The 23,829-nt window shown below is 46.6% G+C and overlaps 1 protein-coding gene and 1 non-coding gene across 2 annotated transcripts in view; both read right to left on the reverse strand.

The window, feature by feature from the left end:
• Window positions 1-7,138: 7,138 nt before the first annotated feature.
• The window catches only part of CDYL2 (chromodomain Y like 2), a 96,297-nt gene continuing 79,606 nt past the window's right edge, over window positions 7,139-23,829 (reverse strand). Inside the window, exons 5-7 of the mRNA XM_007939113.2 lie at window positions 17,300-17,510; window positions 11,494-11,637; window positions 7,139-7,297 (exon numbers count right to left, since the gene is read on the reverse strand). Coding sequence (XP_007937304.2) covers window positions 7,139-7,297; window positions 11,494-11,637; window positions 17,300-17,510 — 514 coding nt within the window. The remainder of the gene's footprint in view (window positions 7,298-11,493; window positions 11,638-17,299; window positions 17,511-23,829) is intronic.
• On the reverse strand, window positions 16,903-17,036 carry LOC122149881. Its single transcript, XR_006163375.1, has one exon. It is a non-coding gene; the product is annotated as a small nucleolar RNA SNORA42/SNORA80 family (small nucleolar RNA).

The following is a 23,829-nucleotide window of genomic DNA, read 5'->3' on the forward strand; positions in this document are numbered from 1 at the left end:
GTGCTTGTGTAAGAAGGTGTTCTCTCCAGGACTGCACTGTAGCTGCTCACCCCTTTCAAACACTGCGAGGGTGGATGGATCAGGGCAGGGTCACCTCCCTCATCCCCACATAACTCCAGGCTCCTATAAGAAGGGACTGTGGTCTGAAGGACATGACTTTCCCAGAATTCCCTGTTAGCACAAGCCCCTAAAAGACCTCTCTCTCCCTCTGTCCTGCAGCCCTGACAAGAGTCTCCAAGGCTAGGTCCTGGGAGCGCCATCAGTGTACCTCTCATAGAGCCACATTAGATGATCAGATCCATGAGATCATGTACTTGAAGGGCCTTGAATCACTCCATAGTGACAGATACCACTGCCAAGCATGGTAGCTGGGAGTGCAGAGCTCTGTGGAGGTTTATCTCTAGTGAGGAGGGGAGCCCCAGGGGCAAGGAGCCATCCTAGGGCCTCATGGAAGCAGTAAGTGCTGCTATCAACCCCAGTTCTCAAGTCCTCTGGCATTAAGCTGTTGCTCCCCAATGACTGCCTAACGGAAGCCTGAAGCCAGACGTGCGTGGGATGCCACACTCTCCAGGGAGCAGGCCCCATCTCGACGCCTTAGAAGTCTCAAATCTCAGAAGGCTCCAGAAACACCTCTGTTCATAAACCACACAACTTGTTGGTGAACTTCATGTATGGGCTGCAGAAGGGGAACACAAAAGCAAATGGAGATGAAGTTTCAACCTTTTTATTCAAAGCAGCTTCTCACAATGTATAAATACTGCATATTAGCACACATGAAAAATACAACTTCTAAGGCACCCAGAAATGTGTTCATACACGTTACAGGACCATTCACAAAGAGTGTACAGTTTGTTCTAGACAGTCAGCATTTGATAATTCAGAAGATTATTACCCCTCAGTACTGTATCCAGTCTTGGGAAATATTTACAACATGGTGAGAGAGGGTGAGCTATACCTGCATTATAATTCTATGACGTACTCATACTTACAAATATTCAGAGTGAGTTAAAGACTCTCCAGTGGTAATCTGGCAAAATAAAACAAGTAGCCTAATTTGCAAAGGGCTCCATGGGTTTTGGTGCGTGTGCTACATCCACGATCAAACCCAAACACTCCTAGGGTGGGCTGGGAAAGTTTTTGGTAGCGTGCTTCATTATCAGAAGTTTGGTAATAAGCCTTACCAACAGAACACAACTTCTTCAGCATCAGTCACTTCTCAGTTGGGAAATAATCAATGACTTCATCATGAATGAAAATGGAGCATCATCTGGCATGAGACATGCCTCTTGCACAAAACAGGGATTGAAATGAGTCAGTGCAGAACAAAAGGAGGTGAAGATTTGGCTATTGCATAATCACACTGCTCAGTGTAGACATACCAAAAAGACTCGTGCTGGAGTTTCCTCTTCAGATGAAGCAGGCTACACTGGCCAGATAACCTAGAAGAATGTCAGAACTCCAATTTCTGTTCTACGGATAAAATCCAGGACTGCACAGCAAACACCCACCTGAGATCTGTCTCAGAAACTCGTATTTCAGAGCCTTTTCAACGTGACAACTAATCCCTCTGTGCGTCTAGCCAGGAGGAGCATGAGGTTCACGGAAGCAAACAGTTTCTCTGTGCCACAAGCATGCCCATCTCTGCAGAGATGCACCCGCCATATATGAAACTCGTGCTTTGTTGGAGTAATGGAATTCTTTGGTCCTTGGTTTTATGAAAGGCAATATTTTCACAATCTTGTTAACATGGAAATCAGCAAATGGCTAAGGTGGGACTAATGGCATGGGGACAAATTAAATGCTAGATGGAAAACTCTACACTCTCCAAACTTTCCAGAGTCACCTTTCTGAGCTCAATGAGGTTTGGTCAAGCAATAGGTTGAAAACCCGTAATTTTCAGCCAGATCTGAAACTCAATACCAGATCATTTTTCTGACTGTCACACACTGCAGAAATGTGAAGCAAACCTCCACTCGCATGTCGGTAAGTTGACTTTCTGACCACTTAGTAGAGGTGAATCAATCACGTAACTTGACTTGGGCTGTAATATAGCCTTGGTGTCCCAATCATCTTTATTTTGCTGAGAAGGAGAATCCACTAGTAACTACCTAAAGGTAGCCACCCACAGTGAATCATAAATTCTAAAAAAAAAAAAAAATTACATCCAATTTCTAGCTGGTTTTATTAGATCCCAGACACACTGGGCCCACTGCTGACAGCTCCACTCAATAGCCCTGGTAGCCTGGCCCAGCTGACAAGCATTCTCTGCATTAGTTTGCCTTTCCCCTGCTAACTTCAGGTCTGGTATGGCTTCACACACATCGTCCACCGGGAAGACACGGAGGACACATGGCGATGCTGATCACAGAACTGAAATCAACTTCCGATTGTCTACACAGTCAGTGAGACTCATATGTAAACTTTGTTAACATCTCTTGATGAGTGCTGACCTCAACCAGACTGGATGTTTCCAAGTCATCCACAAAAGACATGGGTTAACTGCTGAGGTCAGGAGGAAAAAATGCCATTTGTTTGGAGTAAATGATGGACCAGCAGCCCTCCATGTGACCATGTCTAAAACATGTGAATAGTACAAAGGTGACTCTGGAAAGCCTGCCTTGGTCCATTCTTATGGCCAAAGATAATCACCAAGACATCTATCTGACCCTGGCTGCCATCAACTCAACCAAACTATTCCAGTCAGCCACGAGCTGTGGACGACACTGAGTCCAATGAACATGGCCTACACTGCTGGGAAGAAACAACCCGTATTACCCTTTTTTTTTTTTTTTCCTGCACCAAGCTTAAGGCTCTGTTTACAAACTTCACCACCTGCCACACAGTGAGAATTGATGGGGGACCTTAAATGATACATGCTTTTGCAAAGGTTGGAAAATCTATTTATCCTAATGGTAAGGCTTATTCACAACATCAATCAATTTTCAAATTATACTTCAAAGTCAATTACTTCACAGAAAAAAAAAAAAAATTAACCTGCTTTCCAACAAGAGCATTAAATTCTAATGAAAAAGAAGAAACAAGTGGCACCAAACCAGTGCACTACTGTTTGAAAGAACAAGTGATTATTAATGGAAAAGATTGCCTACAACGCATATCCTAATTCAGCACAGAAATATAAAAGTTTCTATTCTGAAAATATATACTGTATTAAAGTCTGTAAGCATTTCAACCAAACTTTGCGGAAAGAACTAAGCAACACTTATCTACAACAAAAATATACATGCAAGACAATTCCCAAATGGTTTCCCTTAAATATCTACAAAGGCAAAGTGTAGATTTTTAAAGATTCTACAAAACCATTTACAGAGAATAAAATAAAATACTTAAGAAATCTCATTTAGAGTCTTAAATACTGTGTATATTAGTAAGAGCATCTAAACTACTATCTACAACAGGTCGACGTATTGGGATACAGACACACCGAAGAGAGGCAACTCTGCATTTTAAATAGGTGGGAAGGTGTTTGGATTTGTTTCTCTATTAAAAAACTTCCCACAGACAGTCAATTGTAAAATTGCATGAATGTGACTAAATTTCAAATTAAAAAAGTTTACAAATTTTTTTTAAACAAATGCAATTTGGCATTCACTCACAGCTGTGTTTAAATGTGGATACTCAGAGACAGTTGCCTTGTTCAAAGTCCAATTTGATTATGACTTTTCCATCCTCATGCTAAACTTCTTATGGGAAAACATACTTTCATGCTTCAAAGGGAACATTTCCTAGCTTAGTCTATCCTGAACAAGGATAATATTTGAACTCAATTCTCTGCTACTTTCTCATAGCTATCCAATTTCATTGTTAGCAGGTAATTTTGATGATTTTTACTCAAAAGCATTATTCCAAAGCAGGAAGGGACACGTAGGGGCATCGGCAGCCAAGCAGTGGTTTCCACATGGTGAAGGGAGTCAGACCACGACGACAAAATCCTGCAGGAAGTCCTCTCAGAATGGGGCTGTCAACTCAAATGGTTCCACTACAAAACACAGGGAGCTAAGCATCGCCAGGGGCTGGGGGAGAGAAGGAAGGTGAGTTCTAATGCACAGTTAATAAGGAAGGTGGCAAAGAGCAGGCTGCCGGGAGAAGCTTCTTTGAATAAAGAGATGCCTTCCACTTCCCACCTACAGTCATTTTTCCAACCTCAAAGGAAACCATGGGATCAGCCACGACCGTCACAGGCCCACCCAGCTCTAGGGAGCGGGTTGGGGGCAAAGCAGTTGAGAGAAAAAGAAGAATGGATCCCATGGAAGGACAGAGGATGCCAGGGAAGAAAAGAAAAAAAATCCAAGTTTAAGCAGTATCCCAGGACACCTACTAGGATAAGTCCTGACACAACAACCGGTCTGGTCTTGGACCAATGTGTAATAAGCAAATTTCATCTACACATTATCAAAACAGCTATCTGAAAATAAACCATTCAGTGGTTCAGCTGACACTAGCAAACAGACGTAACCAACTTTGCCAAACTGGCAAAGCATCCTTACCGCACGGACTGCAAGGAAACCACCAAAACCCTTCCTGTTACAGCCAGAAGCTATATATTCACACATTACACCTCAGAAATGGCTCCACCCTGCCTACCTCAGTCACCAGAGATCAGTAAAATGTTGAGAATTTTGGATTTGCTGCTGCACCCACAAAGCTAAATCATTCCTGACTCTTTCAGTAAGGAAAAGATGGGCACTGATCAAAAGGAATTTCCAAACACCCTCTTCCATGTGCAATGAGAATCCCAACACTGCTTCTACAGATGGTGAACATAGCTGCCTCCAGTCAGAGCTACACAGAAAGCAAGGGGCTCCTTCTTCAGAGGCTGTAGCGATGGTGGAGAGATCAGCTGCTACGGCACACAAGAATGAAGGCTAGAGGGCTACGGGGAAACGTACACTGGCTTCCTCAAAGTGGGCATTTGGGCAAAGGCAGATGTCTCCCTATAGTATTTCCTCTACAGGACCCAAAGAGATGAAGGGGAGGGTGCCCAGGACTTCAGTTCCATCTTCCTCTGCCTGGATTCAGCCAAGGTGGCAGTTTCCTTCTGGCTCCCACAGCCAACATGGGACAGGCTGAAAGAGAAGGGAGAAGCTTCCTCTCCTCCTTGCCCTCATGAAGTCATAGAGAAACTCAAGGAAGAAGGTTTCCTACAGAGAGAACCACGGGCATCTTAAGGATCAAGAGTCCAAATGAACTTCAGAGTCACTGCTTACGGGGTCACGTTCCTTGTGCTAGCACAGACCCGCAACCTGTTCCTTGAAATACAATGCTCAGGGCTATGGACTCCTTTGCTCACCCTGTCCAGAGCACATGGAGAAGAGAAGACCAAGGAGCGATACTGGCAGCACTGACTCTCCCTTTTCTCAGCCTGCTTCACTCACCCCCACCAGCTGTGCCCAACTGTGACTGCTCTGTTCAACCATCTCAAGGGTCAAGAACAGCTGGGGACTAACAGAGGAGAGGAGGATCAGGGAAGAGCAAAGGCCTCTGAGAAGAGACACGGGTGGCGATGAAAATGGCAAAATCCCAGCATCTAGAGTCTCGAACTTTCTCTGCGTGCATGACTTGTGACACATGTCTGCCTCATCCAGAAAGGGCTCCATTCCTCTGATCTAACCTTGATGTTTAACTCTGTCCTCACCAACCAAAACCAAAACCAACCTCACCCCCACTAGTCCCTGCAGGTGACTCTGAGTCTATGGTCTAAAAGCAGTTCCCAAGTCTTCTGACAACCAAGGGGCACAGGGCAGGAGACCCCACCCCTGGCCCTTGACTCCTTGTGTCAGTGACAATGAGAAAAAGATGGATTGCCCTGGCATCTGGAGGGAGAAAGATTCGGACGTTTAGCCGGTAGTTCAGCAGTGTCAGAACTCTGCCTGCCCCTCCCAGGAAGGCCAAAGTCAGAAATCACCGGCCACATAGAAGAAACAAACTCTTTAGTCCAAGTTCAAGCATTTTCTCCAAGCACATTAGTCTGACTCTAGGCAACTTACAGTGCCCAGGCAGGGCCTAATTCCCTTACCTCTTCCTGACATCAGACTAGTAGAACAGTAGGTTTGTGGACCACTGCAGCTTGGAGGACCCTTTATCTCCTAGAAGGCAGCAAAGTGAAGAGAAACTCCTTCCATGATTCCTTCCAAGGACAAGCCTAAAGAGCTAGTATGACATTATCACAGCTGAGGGCCATTTGACCAGCAGAGGACCTGGTGCTGACCTACCCCTTTTATCCACTGAAAGCCACCCATTGCCATCTATCTGACTTTTATTTCTATAGGGTTCGTTGCTAGAACACACCAAATGGCAAGAACCTTGTATGGGATTTGGTCCAGGGCAGTACGAAAATAACATCTGTGCAAACAACAGACATTGCAATATACAAACACAAATAAATTAATTAAATAGGTCTGAGTAAAGAAAAACATTTTCCTAGTAGTTCATGTTTTTGCAAAACTAGCTTTACATATAATACACATAAATTATCAGAATTTCCACTTACATTGTTTTAAAAAATATATATTTAACAAAAACATTTCTAAATGTACAATATCTGGGTTTGTAAATCACTCAATTGGGTTTTAAGACCAAGCCCTAAAGGTCACACAGATTTACATCAAAGAGGAAACTGAGGCAGGGTCTACACAATCATTTTGTTCATCGGTCCAGAAATTCCCTAAGATGAGTCATCCCCTGCCACCCAATCTGCACCTGGCCAGAGAGAGCCATGATGGCCAGGTCTCCCAATCAGAGGCACTGTGTAGACACAGCCTGAGTCAAAAGGATGGGGGACATTGGTCTCCCCCTTCCTGGACCACGATGGTGCATTTCAGCAAGTGGGGAAATGGCGGGCAGCCTGGCAGAGCCTGGGAAGAGATAGCCCTCGATAGCTCTCTGACCAGTGGGGTGGGGATGCTGGGGGAGGCCAAGTATTCTGCATTTCCCACCTGTTACACAAAATCAAACCAATGAGCAACCAAAGGACACGAGGAAATGGACACAACCCTAGGTACAAAGAGACACCTTGACAAGCTTCTTGGCCGGGGCATACACTGTGCTCCGATTCCTGAAACACAGGGCAAAGCTGGAAGTCAGGCCCCCTCGGGTGTTGGGGTAGGTAAGCCAGGGCCCTTCAGACCTCATAAATCTTGTCCTGCAGATAGCTGAACAGGGAGTCCAGGCCTTTGGAGGAACTCCAGAGTTGCTTGAGCATGAGGCATTCTTTCTCATTCACGTCCTCAAGCACCGATTTCAGGAAGCTCCGAACGAGGCATTTGGACTCCTCTAACACCTGGAGGGAAATGGACAAGCCTTGTTAGCTTGGCACTGGGGCTTCACTCAGGACAATGTGCTTGGCCTACAAGGCACCGGTCAACTTGCCAGCGTTCCAGATGGCCTCCACCAGCATGGCGCTCCCAGCCTAGGGCTCCCAGCAATGTCACTTATGAATCCAGGTGTGCCGAGATGCTGAGGCCTCCGTCCCTTGGATAGCTGCAAGTGCCTTGACTCTTATCCAAGGGTGACATAAATGAAGTATCACTTTCTATGGGCACCATGAAAAAGTTTTGGAAATTTGCTTTAACTTCTCCATGTCCCAGTTGCATTTTTGGTCACACAGGAATAATGAAACCCAACTCAAGGATCACTGGGAACACAGAGTGACATAAGGAAATGGGCTAATGGATATCACTGTACCCACATGATCTACCCCAACTGCAGTGCTCCTTGTCCAGGCTTAGTATGAAGAGCAGAACTCTTATACTCTTAGTAGTAAGGATAACAATGGTATTAATTGGCACAGCAACAAGAGTAATAATTCAATAATAATAACAGCATTAATGCTACTAATAATAGCATTAACAGTATTAATAGTATAGCGATATACTATTAATATAACATACTGTTATTAATGTGCTATTAACAACAGTAATACCGTATTTCTATGCAAATAACACACCCTCTCTTCATGAGGTATTTTTGTGAGAGCTATATTAAATGTTTTTACACACTTCTCTAAAAAATATATTAGCATAGTGCACTTATGAAAATACCTGGAGGGGGCAGACCATGGCTGGCAAAAAAAATGCAGCACGCACGTTGTTTGCACGGAAACATGGCAATAGTGCTACTACTGCTACTACTAGTAGTAATAATACTAGTAGTTGCTAGTAACAATAGTAATAAGCATAGTAATAACAGCAACAGCAATGCTGCCGTGACCACCATTAACTAAAAGGCTTTGTGTGAAGTACTCTTCCTGCAATCCTTCAATTACGCCTCACAATAACTGAAAATAGGTAGCATTTCTATTCCCACATTTTAGACAGAGAGCCTGAAGCTCACTGAGCTTAAGGTTACCCAGGATTTGTGGTTATTAAGTGGTCGACGTGGCAGGAAAAGCCACACTGGTTGCCTCCAGCAGCCGCACGGCACTGCCTCGCTCTGACACAGGCTTCCTTCCTTCCACTGGCCTCTCCTGGCTTCTGCTGATGGCAAGGCTTAGGTTACCACTCTCCTGGGGGCTGTGATCCCACCCTCAGCTGGACCGCTGGCTGAGAGCAGTGGAAGCCTGGGCTGGCCAACGAGAATGAGTCTTCCTCCCAAGGATCTCTCTTAAGAGACTGTCACAAGTGCCGAGGGCCTCACTTTGTTGGTGTCCACTGCTTCCTCGGGCAGATCACCCGGAGTCCTGAGTTCCTTCTTTACTGGTGAGACAGAGATTTCCTTGAGTATTTCCTGTCCACTGGCCTCTCCTGACGCCCATGTCCCCTCAGGTGTCCCTTCTGTTCTCAGGCTTTTCTCTAACTGCTGGTTTCATGGATATCTCTCCATGGCCCACAGAATAAAGACCAAGATTCTCAATGTAGCTTTGAACCTGCCTCTCACTGTCCTTTCCAGTCTTACTGTCCCTCATACGTGGAACACTCTCTCAAATCGGTGTTTGGAGCTGCTGCTCACACGCTGCATGGGTTTTCTGTCAAAGGCTATGCCCTCACTGGAGCTGACTCCCTTGCCTGGTATTCCTACCTGCTTCTCTGGGAAGCTGACTCTGCTGGGAACAACCATCCCTGTTTGCCCAGGGGTTTCTGGGACATAAGGTATTCAGTGCTCAAATCAGGAGAGTCCAAGGTAAACTGGGATGAGTGGGTCACCCTGCTTGTCAGGAAGATTAAAGAAGAATCTATAAAAGAAACTAGCAACGTAGGTGACCCTTGATAGGTGTTTGTCAAGATGTGGGACAAAAGATCAGGGACAAAGGCAGAGAGAGTCCTGCACACCAACGTTCAATGTGGCACTTCTCCCAACAGCCAAAAGTGTTCACCAACAGACAAATGGATGGATGAACAAAATGTGGTCTACATGTAACTGAAGACTACTCATCCCTAAAGAAAAAAGAAGTCTGATACATGCCACAAAAGAATGAGCTTTGTAAACACAATGCTGAGTGAAATAAGGGCAGATACGGTATGACCCCACCCCTATGAAAGAAGCAAAGGTAGAGAATCCAAAGGTTATTAGTGGTTTTCGGGCTGAGAGGGAAGGGAGAAAGGAGGGTTTCTGTGTGGGAGACAATGCGTTGGTGCTAGCAGTGGTAGAGAACATTGAAAAAGGACGGTGATAATGGTGACACATGTGAAAAATGTAATCAGTGTCACCAAACTATAAATGTAAAGGTTGTATCGGCGAATGTTTGGTGTGTGTATTTTCACCAAAATAAAAAATAATTAAAACAAACAAACAAACAAAAAGACGTGGAGAACATTATCACCCCATCACATATTACTATTTTCACACTTCCTGGGAGCGAGGTTCACACACAATGTCGCTGCTGGGTGCCATCAAGTCAATGTTTGACTCATAGTGGCCCCAGGTGACAGAGCAGAACTGCCCACAGAGTTTTCTAGGCTGCAGGTTTGTTTTTTTATCAGGTAATTAGCATTGCTTTTTTTTTTTTAATTTTATTTTGATTTGGGTGAAAATTTAGAGAGTAAATTCACTTTTCATACAGCAGTTCACATATACTTTGTCTCATGTCATTGACCAAAATTTACAATGCAGCAGCTCCCCTCCCACTTCCTCCCCATAGTTACCTCTTCCCAGTGTCCATCCCTCCATACTCTCCTGTGCCCTGAGCTGTCTCCCTGTTAGGCTGCAGTTTTTATGGGAGCAAGCTCACCACATCCTTCTCCCATGGAACTGCTGGGTAGGTCAGAGCTGCCAACTTTCAGGTAACAGCTGGGCACTTAACTGTGGCACCATGAGGCCTCCCAATAAATGACTAATGAGACCAAGGGAATCGAGAGAATCATGACAGTTAGGGGCGGGGTGCAGAGTGGACAGGAAGAAAGAAGGAAGGTCAAGGCCCTGGCCCCGTAGGTCGAGCCCAGCCACGTCTGGTCTCTGAAGCACAGAGATCCAGGAACTCAGCCTCCAAAAGCACCTGTGGCTCCATGACCTCTTCGCTACCTGCCAGCAGGATATTTCCATTTCGTTTTCAGAATGACTTTCATGAGATAAAACTGACAATTAAAACCAGCGGCACTGTGGAGGTGTTATTTACGTATTGATATGCGTATTCACGTATCCATTTTCCAATGTCTTCAGAGTCAAATGGTGACGCTCGAAATGTGACCAGCACTCAGTAGACAGATACAGGAAATTAAACACAAGGACCACGCGTACAGCTTCCTCTCATCTCTGTGGTACAATATCCTACCTTCATATCTGCTTTTTGCTTCTTGTTTTCTTTGAACATGATCGATGTTTTGTGTCTTTGTGTATGCTTAGGATTGTTTTTAAATCAACACACTCTATCCCAGATTACAAGTCTCTTTTGTGAGGTATTTCAAAGTGGGTATTATAGGGAAGGTCCAACAGTGCTGACGCTCTTCCTCTGGGTCTGAAGTTACTCAGATCCCATCACCACTTATATCACCTTATTTATTTATGTATTTTAATTACGGTGAAAAGATACATATCAAAACATACATCAATTCAGCACTTTTCCTGCATGACCTTTGAAAGGTCAGTTAGTGTTTTGAGCCTGCTGGTCCCCCTGTGTTGACTGTAAGGGTCACCTTAGCGATTAGGAAGTTACAAAGAGAACCTACATAAGGAGATCAGCAGAGTCCTTGACCCATGCCAGGCGTTCATCACAATGTGCTGCCCAGAAGGCAAGCAGAAACCTGGACACCACTTTCACTGCAGCACTAGTCACAACAGAAAAAAAGTAGAACGGACCTGTGTGTAAGCACATGAACAGATAAACAAAATACATATATACACAACACAGAGTATGACGCAGCTGTAAAGAGAAGTCCCAATGCATGCCGCAACATGGATGAACCATGAAAACGATGCTGTGTGAAACGAATCAGTTGCAAATGGGCAAATACCGTGAGTTCTCACTTACATGAAACAAGCAAATACATAGAAACACGGGAGGTAGCAAAGAAGGGGAGCATGTCTGGGGGCATGGGGACTCACCACGGCACTGCAGGACGCCATCTCCTTGACCCGCAGCATGACCTCCTGGCTGAATGTGGTTGGCCAAAAGACCTGGGACACAAGTCCCCGGCTGCATGCCTCCTGAGCAGTGAGCTTCCTCCCGCAGAAAAGCATCTCGTTGGCCTGAGAGGGCAAAGGCAGGAGAAGGCTGAGGCCTGCAGCGGCTCCCAGGGTCCGTCAGCAAACCGGGTGCCACTGTCCCTGCTCTCAAAGGCAGGATTCTTAACCTGAGGTCAGAGAAGCTCTGCGGAGCCCCACGAACCTTGTGCAAACGTGCATTTCAAACACGCCGTTCACTTGTCATCACATTTGCAAAAGAAGCCAAGTGTTTACTGTGGCTTTGTCCAATTTTTGCTGTTGTGTGCTGGGCCCCATACTGTGTCACTATGACCCATACTGACCTATATGACAGAGTAGAACTACCACACAGGGTTTCCAAGACTAACCTTTATGGGAAAAGAAAAGAAAAGATTGTCAGGTCTTCTCTCCTGTGGAACGACTGGTGGATTTGAACTGCCAACCTTTGAGCTAGCAGCCAAGCAGTTAATCATTGCTCTCTAGGGCTCCTCGTCTGCCCAATACCCCTCCCCATTTCTGGTGACAGAGCCACGGGATTTCAGCACCAATATCCCAGCCATGACGACTGCTCAGGGATGAGTGAACAGACCACTAATCCACCCAGCCCACTAGCGCTCTTCTATGGGGCTGGCCTGCTGGAGCTGAAGGGAGGAATCCTTCTCACCCTCTGGTTCCAGGGTAAAGTCAGTAAGCCCAGAGCCACCTAGTGCTGCACCTTGCTGTGGAGGGGTCCACAACGGCGGGAGAAATGGACAAAGGGAGTTCTGACGGTGTGTGAATTTCTACAAGGGAAGCTCTATGCCTCAACTTTGCAGTTATGGGAGCTACTAAATTCCGTTTTATTTCTCTGATGCTGGAGCAAAAATCAGCCCAGAGTCAAAACAGCATGGAGGAGTGTGTCCCCATGGCCAAGGGCCCTGCACAGAGCCAGAAAACATGCCCTCTGCCTTCCCCCCGGTCTTGTGACCTGGGCTGCCTCTGCACTGCACTTCCCAAAGGATTTCCTCTTGACTGGAAACATACAAGCTGTCATATATGTTCCAGGAGGTGCCATGGATAAGGGTGAGCCCAAGGCAGAGATAGAGCAGTGTGGAGAAGCCAGCCAAAATGAAGAAGTAAGGGACCCCTTTACCCTGATCAGGAGGACATAATAGTCACCACCCATGAGCCACGTGATGAGGGTCCTTAGCTCACTGAGGATGCACTTCCAACCCCTTCCCACACAGGCAATGCCTTCCCTGACCTGCCACCCTTCTGCTTCCCCTTCCTCTCGTCTCCCTGTCCCTATGTGTCAGCCACTCCTGCACTGGCACTTCCAAGCTCATTCTGCCTCTATGCACAGCTTTTCCTTCTGCCCTGGCTGTCACTGATCGGTCACAATGGCCCAAAGGACACTCTAGCACACTGGAGTGAAGGAATGTATTAGGCTGATGTTATGGTTTAAATTATATTCCCCACAAAGATGTGTTCAAGTTCTAACCCCTCGTACCTGTGAATACGATCTCATTTGGAAATAGTATACCTGCAGACGTAATAACGTCAAGACGACGTCACACTAGATTAGTGTGGACTCTGGATCCAGTGACTGGTGTCCTCCTAAGAGAAAGGAGAGCGTGATTTCGATTCTGAGGCACAGAGGACATGCAGAGGGAAGACAGCCGTGGGAAGGTGGAGGCAGAGACTGAATGGAGCCACGAGCCAAGGGATGCCAAGGACTGCCACAGCCACCAGACACTGGAAGAGACAAAGAAGGGTCTGCCCCTTGAGTCTTCCGAAGCAGCAAGGCCCTGAGGACACTGTGATTTTGGACTTTATTCCAAAACTACGAGATGATACATGGTTGTTCTTTAAAGCCCCCCAGTTTATAGTACTTTGTGATGACAGCCCTCAGAAAGAATAACCATTGGTAATAAGTCTAGGACATATGTTAGGTAAGAGGTCCGAAGGAAAATGTAGGCCAGTATATTTATTTAGAAATACTTCTGTCTTGGGAGGATAAAGAAAGGAACAGAGTAGAAGGAGCCAAACAGGACTCAATAAGCAAGAACTGTCTCAATCAGCAGCATTCTTGGAGCTTCAGAAATGAGTGAAATGAGAGAGAGAAAGAGAGAAGATTTTATGAAGTTAACATTTTTCTATGACCACAGAAGATGGGCGGGGACCACCGTGGAACCAGGAGGCATCTGACAGAGCACAATGACTGTGATCACATAATGACTGTGATCACAAGGGGACGTGTCTCCTCCCTGGGCACCGTGCCTGCTGGGTTTTCTACCCCTGGTGAGACTGTTAGCAGCTCAGGTCGGCCCAGGATCCTGAATCTGAACGTCTGGATTTGTCCCACCTGTTGGCTCTGCTGCACAAAGGAGGTGGTACCAATGGATTTCTAGAGCTGACAATTACATCATCTGCTCTCTTAGTGGCTCTTCCTGTTTCAGGCCACTATCAAAGAGCAACACACAGAAGGGGGAGGACAGGAGACCCCTGTCCTTCCAGACTCATTCAGGAGGCAACCCTCTGGACCCTTCTTTAATGTCCACCTGCCCCAAGCAGGCCTAGGTTTCCCTCTTTGGTGCTCTCTGGCCTTGCATATCTACACATCTATCAGAAACCTTAGCAAACTAGTGGTGCAGTCAATTCTATCCTCATCTCCTTCCCAAGCAGGAAGGCAAATAATGACAGGACTTACCTGGGCAAAGGGAGGGTTAGACAAGAAGGCAGCTGGGCCTTGTGGACAGTCCTAAGGAAGGTTCAAAGGCAAGAAAGAACATGGGAGGCATGGGAAGTCACAAGCAATGTGGTGTTGCTGCGATATGAATGTAGAGGCAGATCAAACAGGAGCAAGAAGGGGTGTATCATGAAGAAATCTTAGTCGTGTTGAGGGGCTTAAATTTAATCCAGAAGTCCCACCAACAGTAAAGCCACCAAAAGGCTTTGCAAGAATATTCACAGAATAAATTAGCAGATGGTCAAGGAGACCTCAGAACGTGTGGTTCTAGAGATGTCAAGGCACAAGAGAGTCAAAGAAGGAGTTTCCAGAAGCTTCCATCATAGTGTGGCAAGTGCATAACACAAGGACTGACAACAGGCCCACTGGAAGGTCATTGGTGTCCTCCGCAACAGAATGATGGGGGTTGTGTCCTTTAATATCCAGAGAGAACACTTGTGTCCACACATGTAGGCTCCGGAGTTTGGAGGCACTGAAGGCGCCATGCTGCCCACACCCCTTCTTACAGGGAAGAGCTGGTACAGAGCAATGAAAACTGATTTTAGACTAAGCTCCTCTGTCCTCTGCAATAGTGTCTTGCTCAACCCAACAACAGCCATAGTCGTAGGTCCTTGGGGCAGGCATATACGAGAACATACTGCTTGTCATTCTACACTGAAGGAACTTCTAACAAAACATGCAAGGACTTCTGAAAGGAACTTAGAATAAGAAGATGAAAGCAGTGACCAACCACCTCATTTGAGAGCAGGCCGCAGGCAAAAAAGTCAAGATTTGAAGGGGGAAAAAAATCCAAGTAGCATAAAATCCTGAGGAAACATAAAATGAGGACAGTTTCAGACATTACCACATCAGAGATCATTCAGAATACAATGACATTTTCCAAGCCCTTAAAGGAAATTGTGAGGCTCCAGTTGGCTGGCACTTGGCCATATGAGAGTCAATGAATTCCAATGCAGAGCCACCTTTATCTACTCCTTTGTGGGTGCTAGGAACAAGGTGAGGTCTTTTTCATTCAGAAAGGCAACTGAAAGACTTCTCAGCCACCCTTAGACATTGTAGCCCTCCAGGGCCTGCGGTGAAGGAAAACCTAATGTGTTATCCAGAAGCTCCAGTAAAAAGGGGTGAGCCCTTGGGGGAGGGGCTATCACTGATAATGACCAATAAAATGAATAACTCATTCTAGAGCTCAGTAAATAAGAACATAAACAGAGAGTTTAATTAGTCATGAAATGTGTGACTTGACCCTACAAAGACTCAATTCTCTTCCCAGACCAGAAAGTATGATGTTGTGAAGATTAAAAGAGGCAGTGCTCAGAATAGGGCCCCGTGTGCACTGAATGTGCAAGGCAGGCTTGTTATTTATACTATTCTTGGTGGTGCCATTTTCAAAAAGGAACAAAGAACAATACTAAGGAAGAGAAAGGCATATTGCCTTTCTTAATCTCTCTTAATTGTTGCCACATAAGGAAGACCTAAGCGATGAAGAAAAAGAGCTTGCAGGCTCTCAGGTGAAAACAATGAAAGAACAGAAAAGCGAAGGCAGAGAAGAAAGCCAAAAAGTATTAAACCTTTTCCCACCCTCAAAGGAATCAAGAGTGACTGCTTGATTGGTAGATCTACACAGATCACAGTACAAAGAACACATCTGTGGTCGCCTTAAGATAATCAGAGTACTATTACAAGCAAGGTGTTCACTTTCCAATAACAATGAAAAGTAAAAAGAAGCATCTTATAGTCCGTTCCAAACAAGGAAAGTCCACAACAGATGGACAGTAATGGAAATGGAGGAAGTCATGCTGCATAGCCCTGCTCCGAGACCACCAAAATCCCTTCCCTCTTGTTCCTGGACTCACAGCTACAGTACACTTCCCAGCCTCCCCTGTGCTTAGGTGTGGCCATGTGACTGAATCTCAGACAATGAGACATGAAAGGAGGTAAAGGTGCCCGCCACCCCCACAGGCCTGACCCATGAAAGCCACCCAGGTGATGGTTCAGGCTCTCTCTTCTCACAGACTGGCTGGAAGAGAAGGTGGACCTGCTACACAAAAGATGCCGGGATCTCTAGTTGGCGTGGCATGCCGCTCACTGAGCACACCTACACTGGACTGCATGGTAAGACAGAAACTTTTTTGTGTTACACCACTGAAATTGTGGAGCTGTTTGTTAGGGCAGGAAACCTACCAATACACCACCGTACTGAGTTGCTGTGAGGATTAAATGAGATAACGGAAGCTGAGTACGTAGGTAAGTGGCTGACATACAGTTTGTGTTCAGTAAATGAATTTCATCACCATCTTCTCAGCCCTTGGCTACTGTTCCCCACCCCCGACCCCCGGCTTTGCTACTAACATCTGACACTGACAGCACGAAGGCTCTGAAATCAGCCATTTCTCTGTCCCAGGCTCCTCCTGGGAGGCTGAGGGCGCTTAGACAGAGCAACAGTTTCTATAGGCTGACAAGTCCCCCGGGTTTCAATGCCTATGCAAAGCCATGTCCTAAATCCACCTTTAATCCATGGCACCCTAATAAATGGCCCCTAGTCAGCACCCTAGAACCCTCTTCCCTGCCTCTCCTCAGTCCCTCACTGTGCACCTGTTTCAGGGCCTGCAGCCTAGGGGCAAGGAGACCAGGCAATGGTTTAGGGCTACAGTTTGCTCTGCATGAGACTCTGTGAGAGGCCCACAGGGACGGGCCTGCCATAAGCCCAAACCCATGCACCCAAGAACCCTCTCAATGAGTCCATTTCTATAATTCAGAATCAGACCACCCAGGGCTGAAAGAAATCTTAAAGGTCACCTATCCCAACCTGCCCCACCATCTGAATCCCCTCCTTCCATCACCAACAGTGATTGTCTTGCCTGAACATGAATGCCTCCAATCGTGTGGAATTCACACTCCCCAAACCCACCCAATTCCATTTTAGGGGCCCAAATCAACCCAACGCTGGGAAGCAGGCTATTGGAGAAAAAGGAGGCTTACCAGCGCGACGCCCAAGATCTGGGGGAAGGTGTATGAGGAGCAGCCAGCAGGTGTGAGGCGGATGGTGGCGTAGGGCGTCTGAAACCAGGCCTTCTCGCTGGCCCACACAATGTCACAGAGGGGCAGGATAGAGGCGCCCAGGCCAAGGGCAGGCCCGTTGATGGCCACCACAATGGGCTTCTTAAACTGGATAAAGGCCTTCACAAAGTCCCTGTGAAGAAAGACAAGAGGCCCTTTAACCCACAGCCCCAGCTTGTCGAGACCCATCTGAAACCTGAGATTCTGCAGAGGCTGAAATCAGCTTCCTCAGGGGCTGAGATGCAGCCCTTAGCTTCAGACTAGAGCCCTCACCGTCCCGGACACGGATTCACCGGGATGCAGTAACAAGCTCTGCACACTCAGCTGTCCGTGCCAGGTTTTATAAGGGTATCTCGATGGGGTGACCACATGTCCCAGTGTGCCCAGATAATCCCAATCCATGCCACTGTCCCACTAACATACCCAGTTACCATCTCCTTCCACTCTCAAAAGTGATGGCTTGGACAATCAATTACATGGAAACTCCAGCTACTAACAAAACTGTATCTATTCTAAGAAAAACCACCTGAACGTTAAGGAGGACAGATAAAAACCAAAAGGAAGGTGTTACACGGGGGCACGTTTCAATTCAAGAACAGTGATCGGATGGCACCATCCTAACACGGAACTGGGTGGACTTGGGAGGTATGATTTCCGCATTAATGGAGGCATTCAGATTTACACTAGATGATCTCTTGCGGTGACACTGTAGCAGAAATTCAAGCTTTAGCTGGTGAGGGCAGGTTGGGATTGATGACATTTAAGGCTGCTTTCAATCCCGGGGCTGTGTGACTCTGAATTATTTAAAGGGACTCATCAATGGGGACCCTAGAAGGCTGACTAGGGTCCAAGCGTTAAAGTGCCACTGATGAAAACCAGAGGAGGATGCTGGGCTCCTCTGTAGGCATCAGGCATCTGTATCACAGCTGTGGGACCAGGCTCTATCTCATCTCTGCCGCTCTGCACTAAGCAGTGCCACAGAGGCATGCTTATCTATCATGACCTCTACTTCCTCTGCTTCAGAATACACTCTGCCTGTCCCCAAGTTGCTATGTAAGATCTATAAAATTTTCATATTCATCTGGACATGGAAAAAGGCTCCAAGATTTCTAGTAACATTTTCATTATTCTCAGAAGGAAGGTTGGAAACTCCCAACTAAAGGATGATGTCCACACTCCTGACCATGACCTTGGCTGGCCTCTGCTCACCTCTCCAGGCTCATCTCAGGCCCCTTCCCCACACCCAGCTCACTGTGCTAAAGCCACCCGGGCCTCTGTCAGCTCTTAAAAAGTCCTAACACACGCTTGCTTGTTTGCTTGCTTTCTCAGTGTTTCTCCTGTTTAAGTTCCTTGTTGTAGTTCTTTTCCCTGCCTTGCACACTGCTTGGACTCCATAAATATTGGATTTTGCACTCAATAAGTAGCTATTGAGAACAACATATATTGTATTAGTTCACTATTGTAAAAAATCAAGGAAAGGTTTATATATAGAAGGAAACTTTGTTGGTTACCAGGGATGGGAGGGGAGGGGAGGGAACACTGCTAGATAGGTAGAGACAAGTACTGACATGGGTGAAGGAAATGGCAATGTACCAAAACAGTGTGATAGAGAAGTGTACAAAAGGTACAGACAAAGATAAACCCTTTTATATATACAATACCATGTTGTCAATTACATTAATCTACAAGTAAATACATGGGTAGACAGGTCGACTAATCAGGTATGTCTCGGCAAAAGGCAATATACCAATGACTACACATAAGGTTGGCAGACAATATTTCTACATACATATTTCTATGTGCTGTAAGAATGTCTAAATATATAATAGAGGCAACAAAGGGCAAAGTTATGATAACTTCTTGGCCACAGTCAACCACCCTGAGGGAGTGAGTAGTTGGACCTGTGGGCTGAGGACCATGGTCTCAGGGGACATCAAGCTCAACTTGCATAACATACTACACAAAAAAACATTGTTCTACATGCTACTTTGGTGATTAGTAACTGGGGTCTTAAAAGCTTGAAAACAGCCATCTAGATGCAACAATACGTCTCTCCTCATTCAGAGCAAAGAAAAATGAAGAATACCAAAGACACATGTAAACAGCAAGTACTCCAAAGGACTACACAATCAAGTGATTCTCAGCCTATATGACCATGAGACCAGAAGAACTAGATGGTGCCCAGCTACCACAGTCAACCACTCAGAGGGAGAATTGGTGCAGGAGATCCTGGACAGAGTAGGAGAACAATGTGGAAGAAAACTCAAAATTAAAAAAAAAAAAAAAAAGGACGAAGTGAGACCCCCGAGACTATGGCCCCTACTTACCCTTCAGGTCTGGAACTGAACTTACTCCTGTAGCTTCCAGACAAACAATAGGCAGGCATATAGGGTAAACATTTACACCAAGTAGATACACTCCTTGGAGCAATCAATCATGGGAGAACATAAAGGCAGTGTTTGCACAGGGAGATAGCTCAGAGGGCAGGAATGCATAGGAAAGGACGACACAGGGAAGAAGTAACTACAGGGAGGAAGTGGGAAGAGAACTGTTACAATGTGGGGAATTGCAGTCAATGTGATGAAACAAAATGTATATAGGCTGTTGCACGGAAAATTAATTTTCTCTGTAAACTTCCACCCAAATCACAATTAAAAAAAAAAAAAAGTAGCTGTTGAGTAGATAAATGAGTCCCCCAGACTAGAGCAAAGACAGCAGACGTGTGAGCAAGGGTGGACTAGCTGTTCCCAGATCTGCTTTCATTCCTTCTTCCCGAGTAGACTGCAAGGACACATTTCCAAGAGTTCTCTGCACTTGGCTATGGCCAACTAACCAAGTTCAGGTCAAAAAGTATGAATGGAAATGATATGCACCACATCTAGGCCTCAGGCACAACCACCTCTCACCATGCAATCCTCTATGCCCTTTCATCCTGAAGAACACATCCATCTTGGAAGACATTTGTTGAGCCCCCAAAGGGAAGGGGCTTGGGCTCCTGAATCACCATCTGGAGGACAGCCATCGACTGATGAGTAACACCCATGTTAAGCTTTACATTTGCAACTAATAAATTTCTATCACAATTGAACCTTTTTAGATGGATGGATGGTTAGATAGATAGCTTATTCGTTACAGGAGCTAATACTTAACTGATAAAAATGTCAATCTGATTTATCTCTTTTCAATTGATACTGTTCCCCCGACTCTGTATCAAAACACATGGGTATCATGGTGATAGGGTGAGGATCGGGTTCCATTGTGAGAAGACTTTAATATTCTGCTTGGATAGAGAGTACCTCCCACCACCTGTCTATCAGTCTGTCCTACTATGGTGGCTCGCATGTGCTATGATGCTAGAAGCTATGCCACCAGTTACTTCAAATATCAGCAGGGTCACCCATAGTGAACAAGTTTCAGTGGACCTTCCAGCCTAAGACAGACTAGGAAAAAAAAGTCTGGTGATCCATGTCTGAACACCGGCCAGTGAAAATCTTGTGGATCGTAACAAAACACTGCCTGACTGGCTTGCTTAGGACACCTTGTCAGGAAGGCTCACTCATCAGGGAAGGACAACATGTTTGACTAAGGACCAGCGAGGGCAAAGGAGACCCTTGGTGAGATGGATTGGCAAAGCAGCCACAATGACAGGCTTGAACATGTCAGCAATTACCAAGGATGATGCAGGATCAGGAAGGGTCCTGCGTTCTCTTGTACATAAGGCCGCTGTGAGTCAGAGTTGACTCAATGACAGCTACCTACCTAGAGGGTATCTTATAGCCTATCTAAGTCATCATAAGGAGCTCTGGTAGCATAGTGCCTAAAGGCACTTGATTGCTAACCAGAAGGCTGGTGGTTCAAACCCACTGGCTACTCCTCGGAAGGAAGATGGGGCAATCGACTTCCGTAGTGATACTGCCTCGGAAACCCAAGGAGGGGTCACTGTGAGTTGGGTCCGACTCAATGGCACATAACAACAACAACAACAACAACAAGTCATCATAAAAGTATGCAACCTTAGGCCACGATTGAGGTGTCCCACTGCCTCACTCCCACATGGCTGCTGGACTGAAAGTCAATCACAGAGTCATCTCGGTCACTGCTGGCCACATGGTGGCTGACCCCAAAAGGATCCCACTACAAAGAGGGAGTTGTGGCCCCACGACTCTCCAGTTTCTGGTTTTCTAGTGACTCATCTCCTGGCTTGCCCTCCTAACCTCACTGCTTAAATCCCTGGTTTTCACAGGTGCTTTTTATCAAACACCTATTTGGAATCGATATAGCACTCCTTTCCTGGATCTGTGGGCCTAGAGGGTTTATATGATTTCATGGCAGACATTCCTAAGGACCCTCATACAATTCCAGGATCTTGGATCTCAGAGGTGGGAAGGCCTTTACGAGTCATTGAGTCAACTCGTCCACGCAGCATAGGACTCCCTCCGAAATGTCCTGAGGATGCATCACTTTAGCACTGTTGGACATTTGTAATAGAAGGGAGTCCATCCCATCAAGGCAGTCTCCCTGTGTGGACCTGGTACCCCCTTAACTCTGGCCCATCACCCACACAATAGCCTTCCGAGAACCGATTTTTAGCTCTCACACCCACCCCTCCTATTTCAATCCAATCAGCCTCCCATTTCATTTCCTTCATATAAAGGCTGACGGGAGACCACCTCCCCATTCTTTTCCCTTCACCTCCAGCAGATCTTATCGCAAGGCCTCAGGGAGGCAGGAGCCAAGCAGGATATTGCATTACAGCCTCTGTGGCTCAGATATGTGATCCCATGGTGGGAGCTTGGAAGGCTGCTCACCTCTTCCCCAGCAGCATCAAAGGCCGTCATGCTCACCTGTCCCTCACAGCCTCCTCTGCTCAGCCAAGCTCTGTGGCTTTTGCCTGACAAGCTCTGGACTCTTTAGATGTGGCAAAAAGAGAAGAGCTTCCAAGTCTGAGAGACAGGGATCAAGTTCAATGCAGCCCTAACAAGTGGTGTGACCTGGGACGGGCCTCAGGAGCCTCACTGTCTTTCTCTGTGAGCTGGGAAAGCTGGAGATGTGCCTGACACAGGGCTGGGCAGGAATGAGACAGGACAGTTTGCACAGGGTGCTTGGCACAGTGTAGACACAGGGTACTTGTGCTTGCTGCTGTTACCACGACGGGCGAGCCTGCTGCGGTGGGGGCAGGTGCCAAGCTGCCATTCGACTCTCAAAGCAGTCTCTGAGCCACTGTCCCACCCAAAGGAGACACAGGGCTCCCTGACTTCATCAGGAGCAAGTGACCCAGACACCCATGCCCTCCACCCTTCCCACTGCCCAAGTTCAGAACTACAGCAGCTGGTCTGGGGCCCGTGAACACTGAATCTACACAGTGACAGTCGTCCTGGGACCTCCCCACCCCCCCGCAGAGGGATGCTCTAGGAGTCCACTGTACAGGCAGACCCAGATGAAGTGAGAACTCGTGGCTGGAAGCAACAGCGATGGCAACATTAGCAGCTGAGACAAGAATTCTTTACACCTATTCTAAGACTTGGAGCCCGTAGGCAATACAAAGGGTTAAAGCACTTGGCCGCTAACTGAAAGGCCGGAGGTTTGAGTCCACCCAGCGGCACCTCAGGACAAAGGCCTGGTGATCTACTTCTGACAAATCAGCCCCCGAGAACCCCATGGAGCACAGTTCTATGATGCACATGGGGTCGTGGGGCGGCTTTAAGTTGGAGTTGACTCAATGGCAACTGTTGTGGTTATTCTAGGAGCTAATTCTGGTCCAGGAACAGTCCACTCACTTCAGGTGGCTCATCTGCTTACTCTTTGTCCTAGCAGTTCAGCAATAAGGCCAGCACCACCATTTCCACTACCCATTTTCCAGATGACCTGATGGCTTAGTGAGACCGGTGATGGGCAGAAGCCTGCACCACTCATAAGCAACGGAGGTGGGACCCGAACTCAGCCAGCCTGCTCCCAGACACCATGCTGGTTAACTGCTAGACCACAGGGCCTTTCTGTGAACCCACGCTTGTACAGGCCAGCAGCTCACCTATGCCTCTCTATTAGGAAGGGGCAGACAGCTCTGTGTGTGGGCTGGATAGAGGTTCCTGTCAAATGAATCACCAGGCTCTTTCCATATATGATTGTCCGTCACCATTTCCAGCATGTACACAATGCACCAGGCCACGTGTATGCGTGTTTTCCTTGAGGCAGGGATGATAAAAGGCAGGGGGAACTGTCTTGGGAATGTTGTGGCCACGTGGGCATGCCTGGATCCTGGAGGTCAGTCTTACCAAGACAACAGCACTGGATGTCCAAACCAAAAAACAACAAACTCACTGTCAACTCCAACTCATAGCAACCCTCATTGGGTTTGCAAGGTGGTAAATCTTTACAGAAGTAGATTGCCCCATTTTCCTTCTGCGGAGCAGCGAGAGGTTTGAACTGCCAACCTTCTGATTAGCAGTCATATG

Source organism: Orycteropus afer, unplaced genomic scaffold, assembly GCF_000298275.1.
Source record: "Orycteropus afer afer isolate SDZICR_OR568_19922 unplaced genomic scaffold, OryAfe1.0 scaffold00057, whole genome shotgun sequence".
Classification (NCBI taxonomy): Eukaryota; Metazoa; Chordata; class Mammalia; order Tubulidentata; family Orycteropodidae; genus Orycteropus; species Orycteropus afer.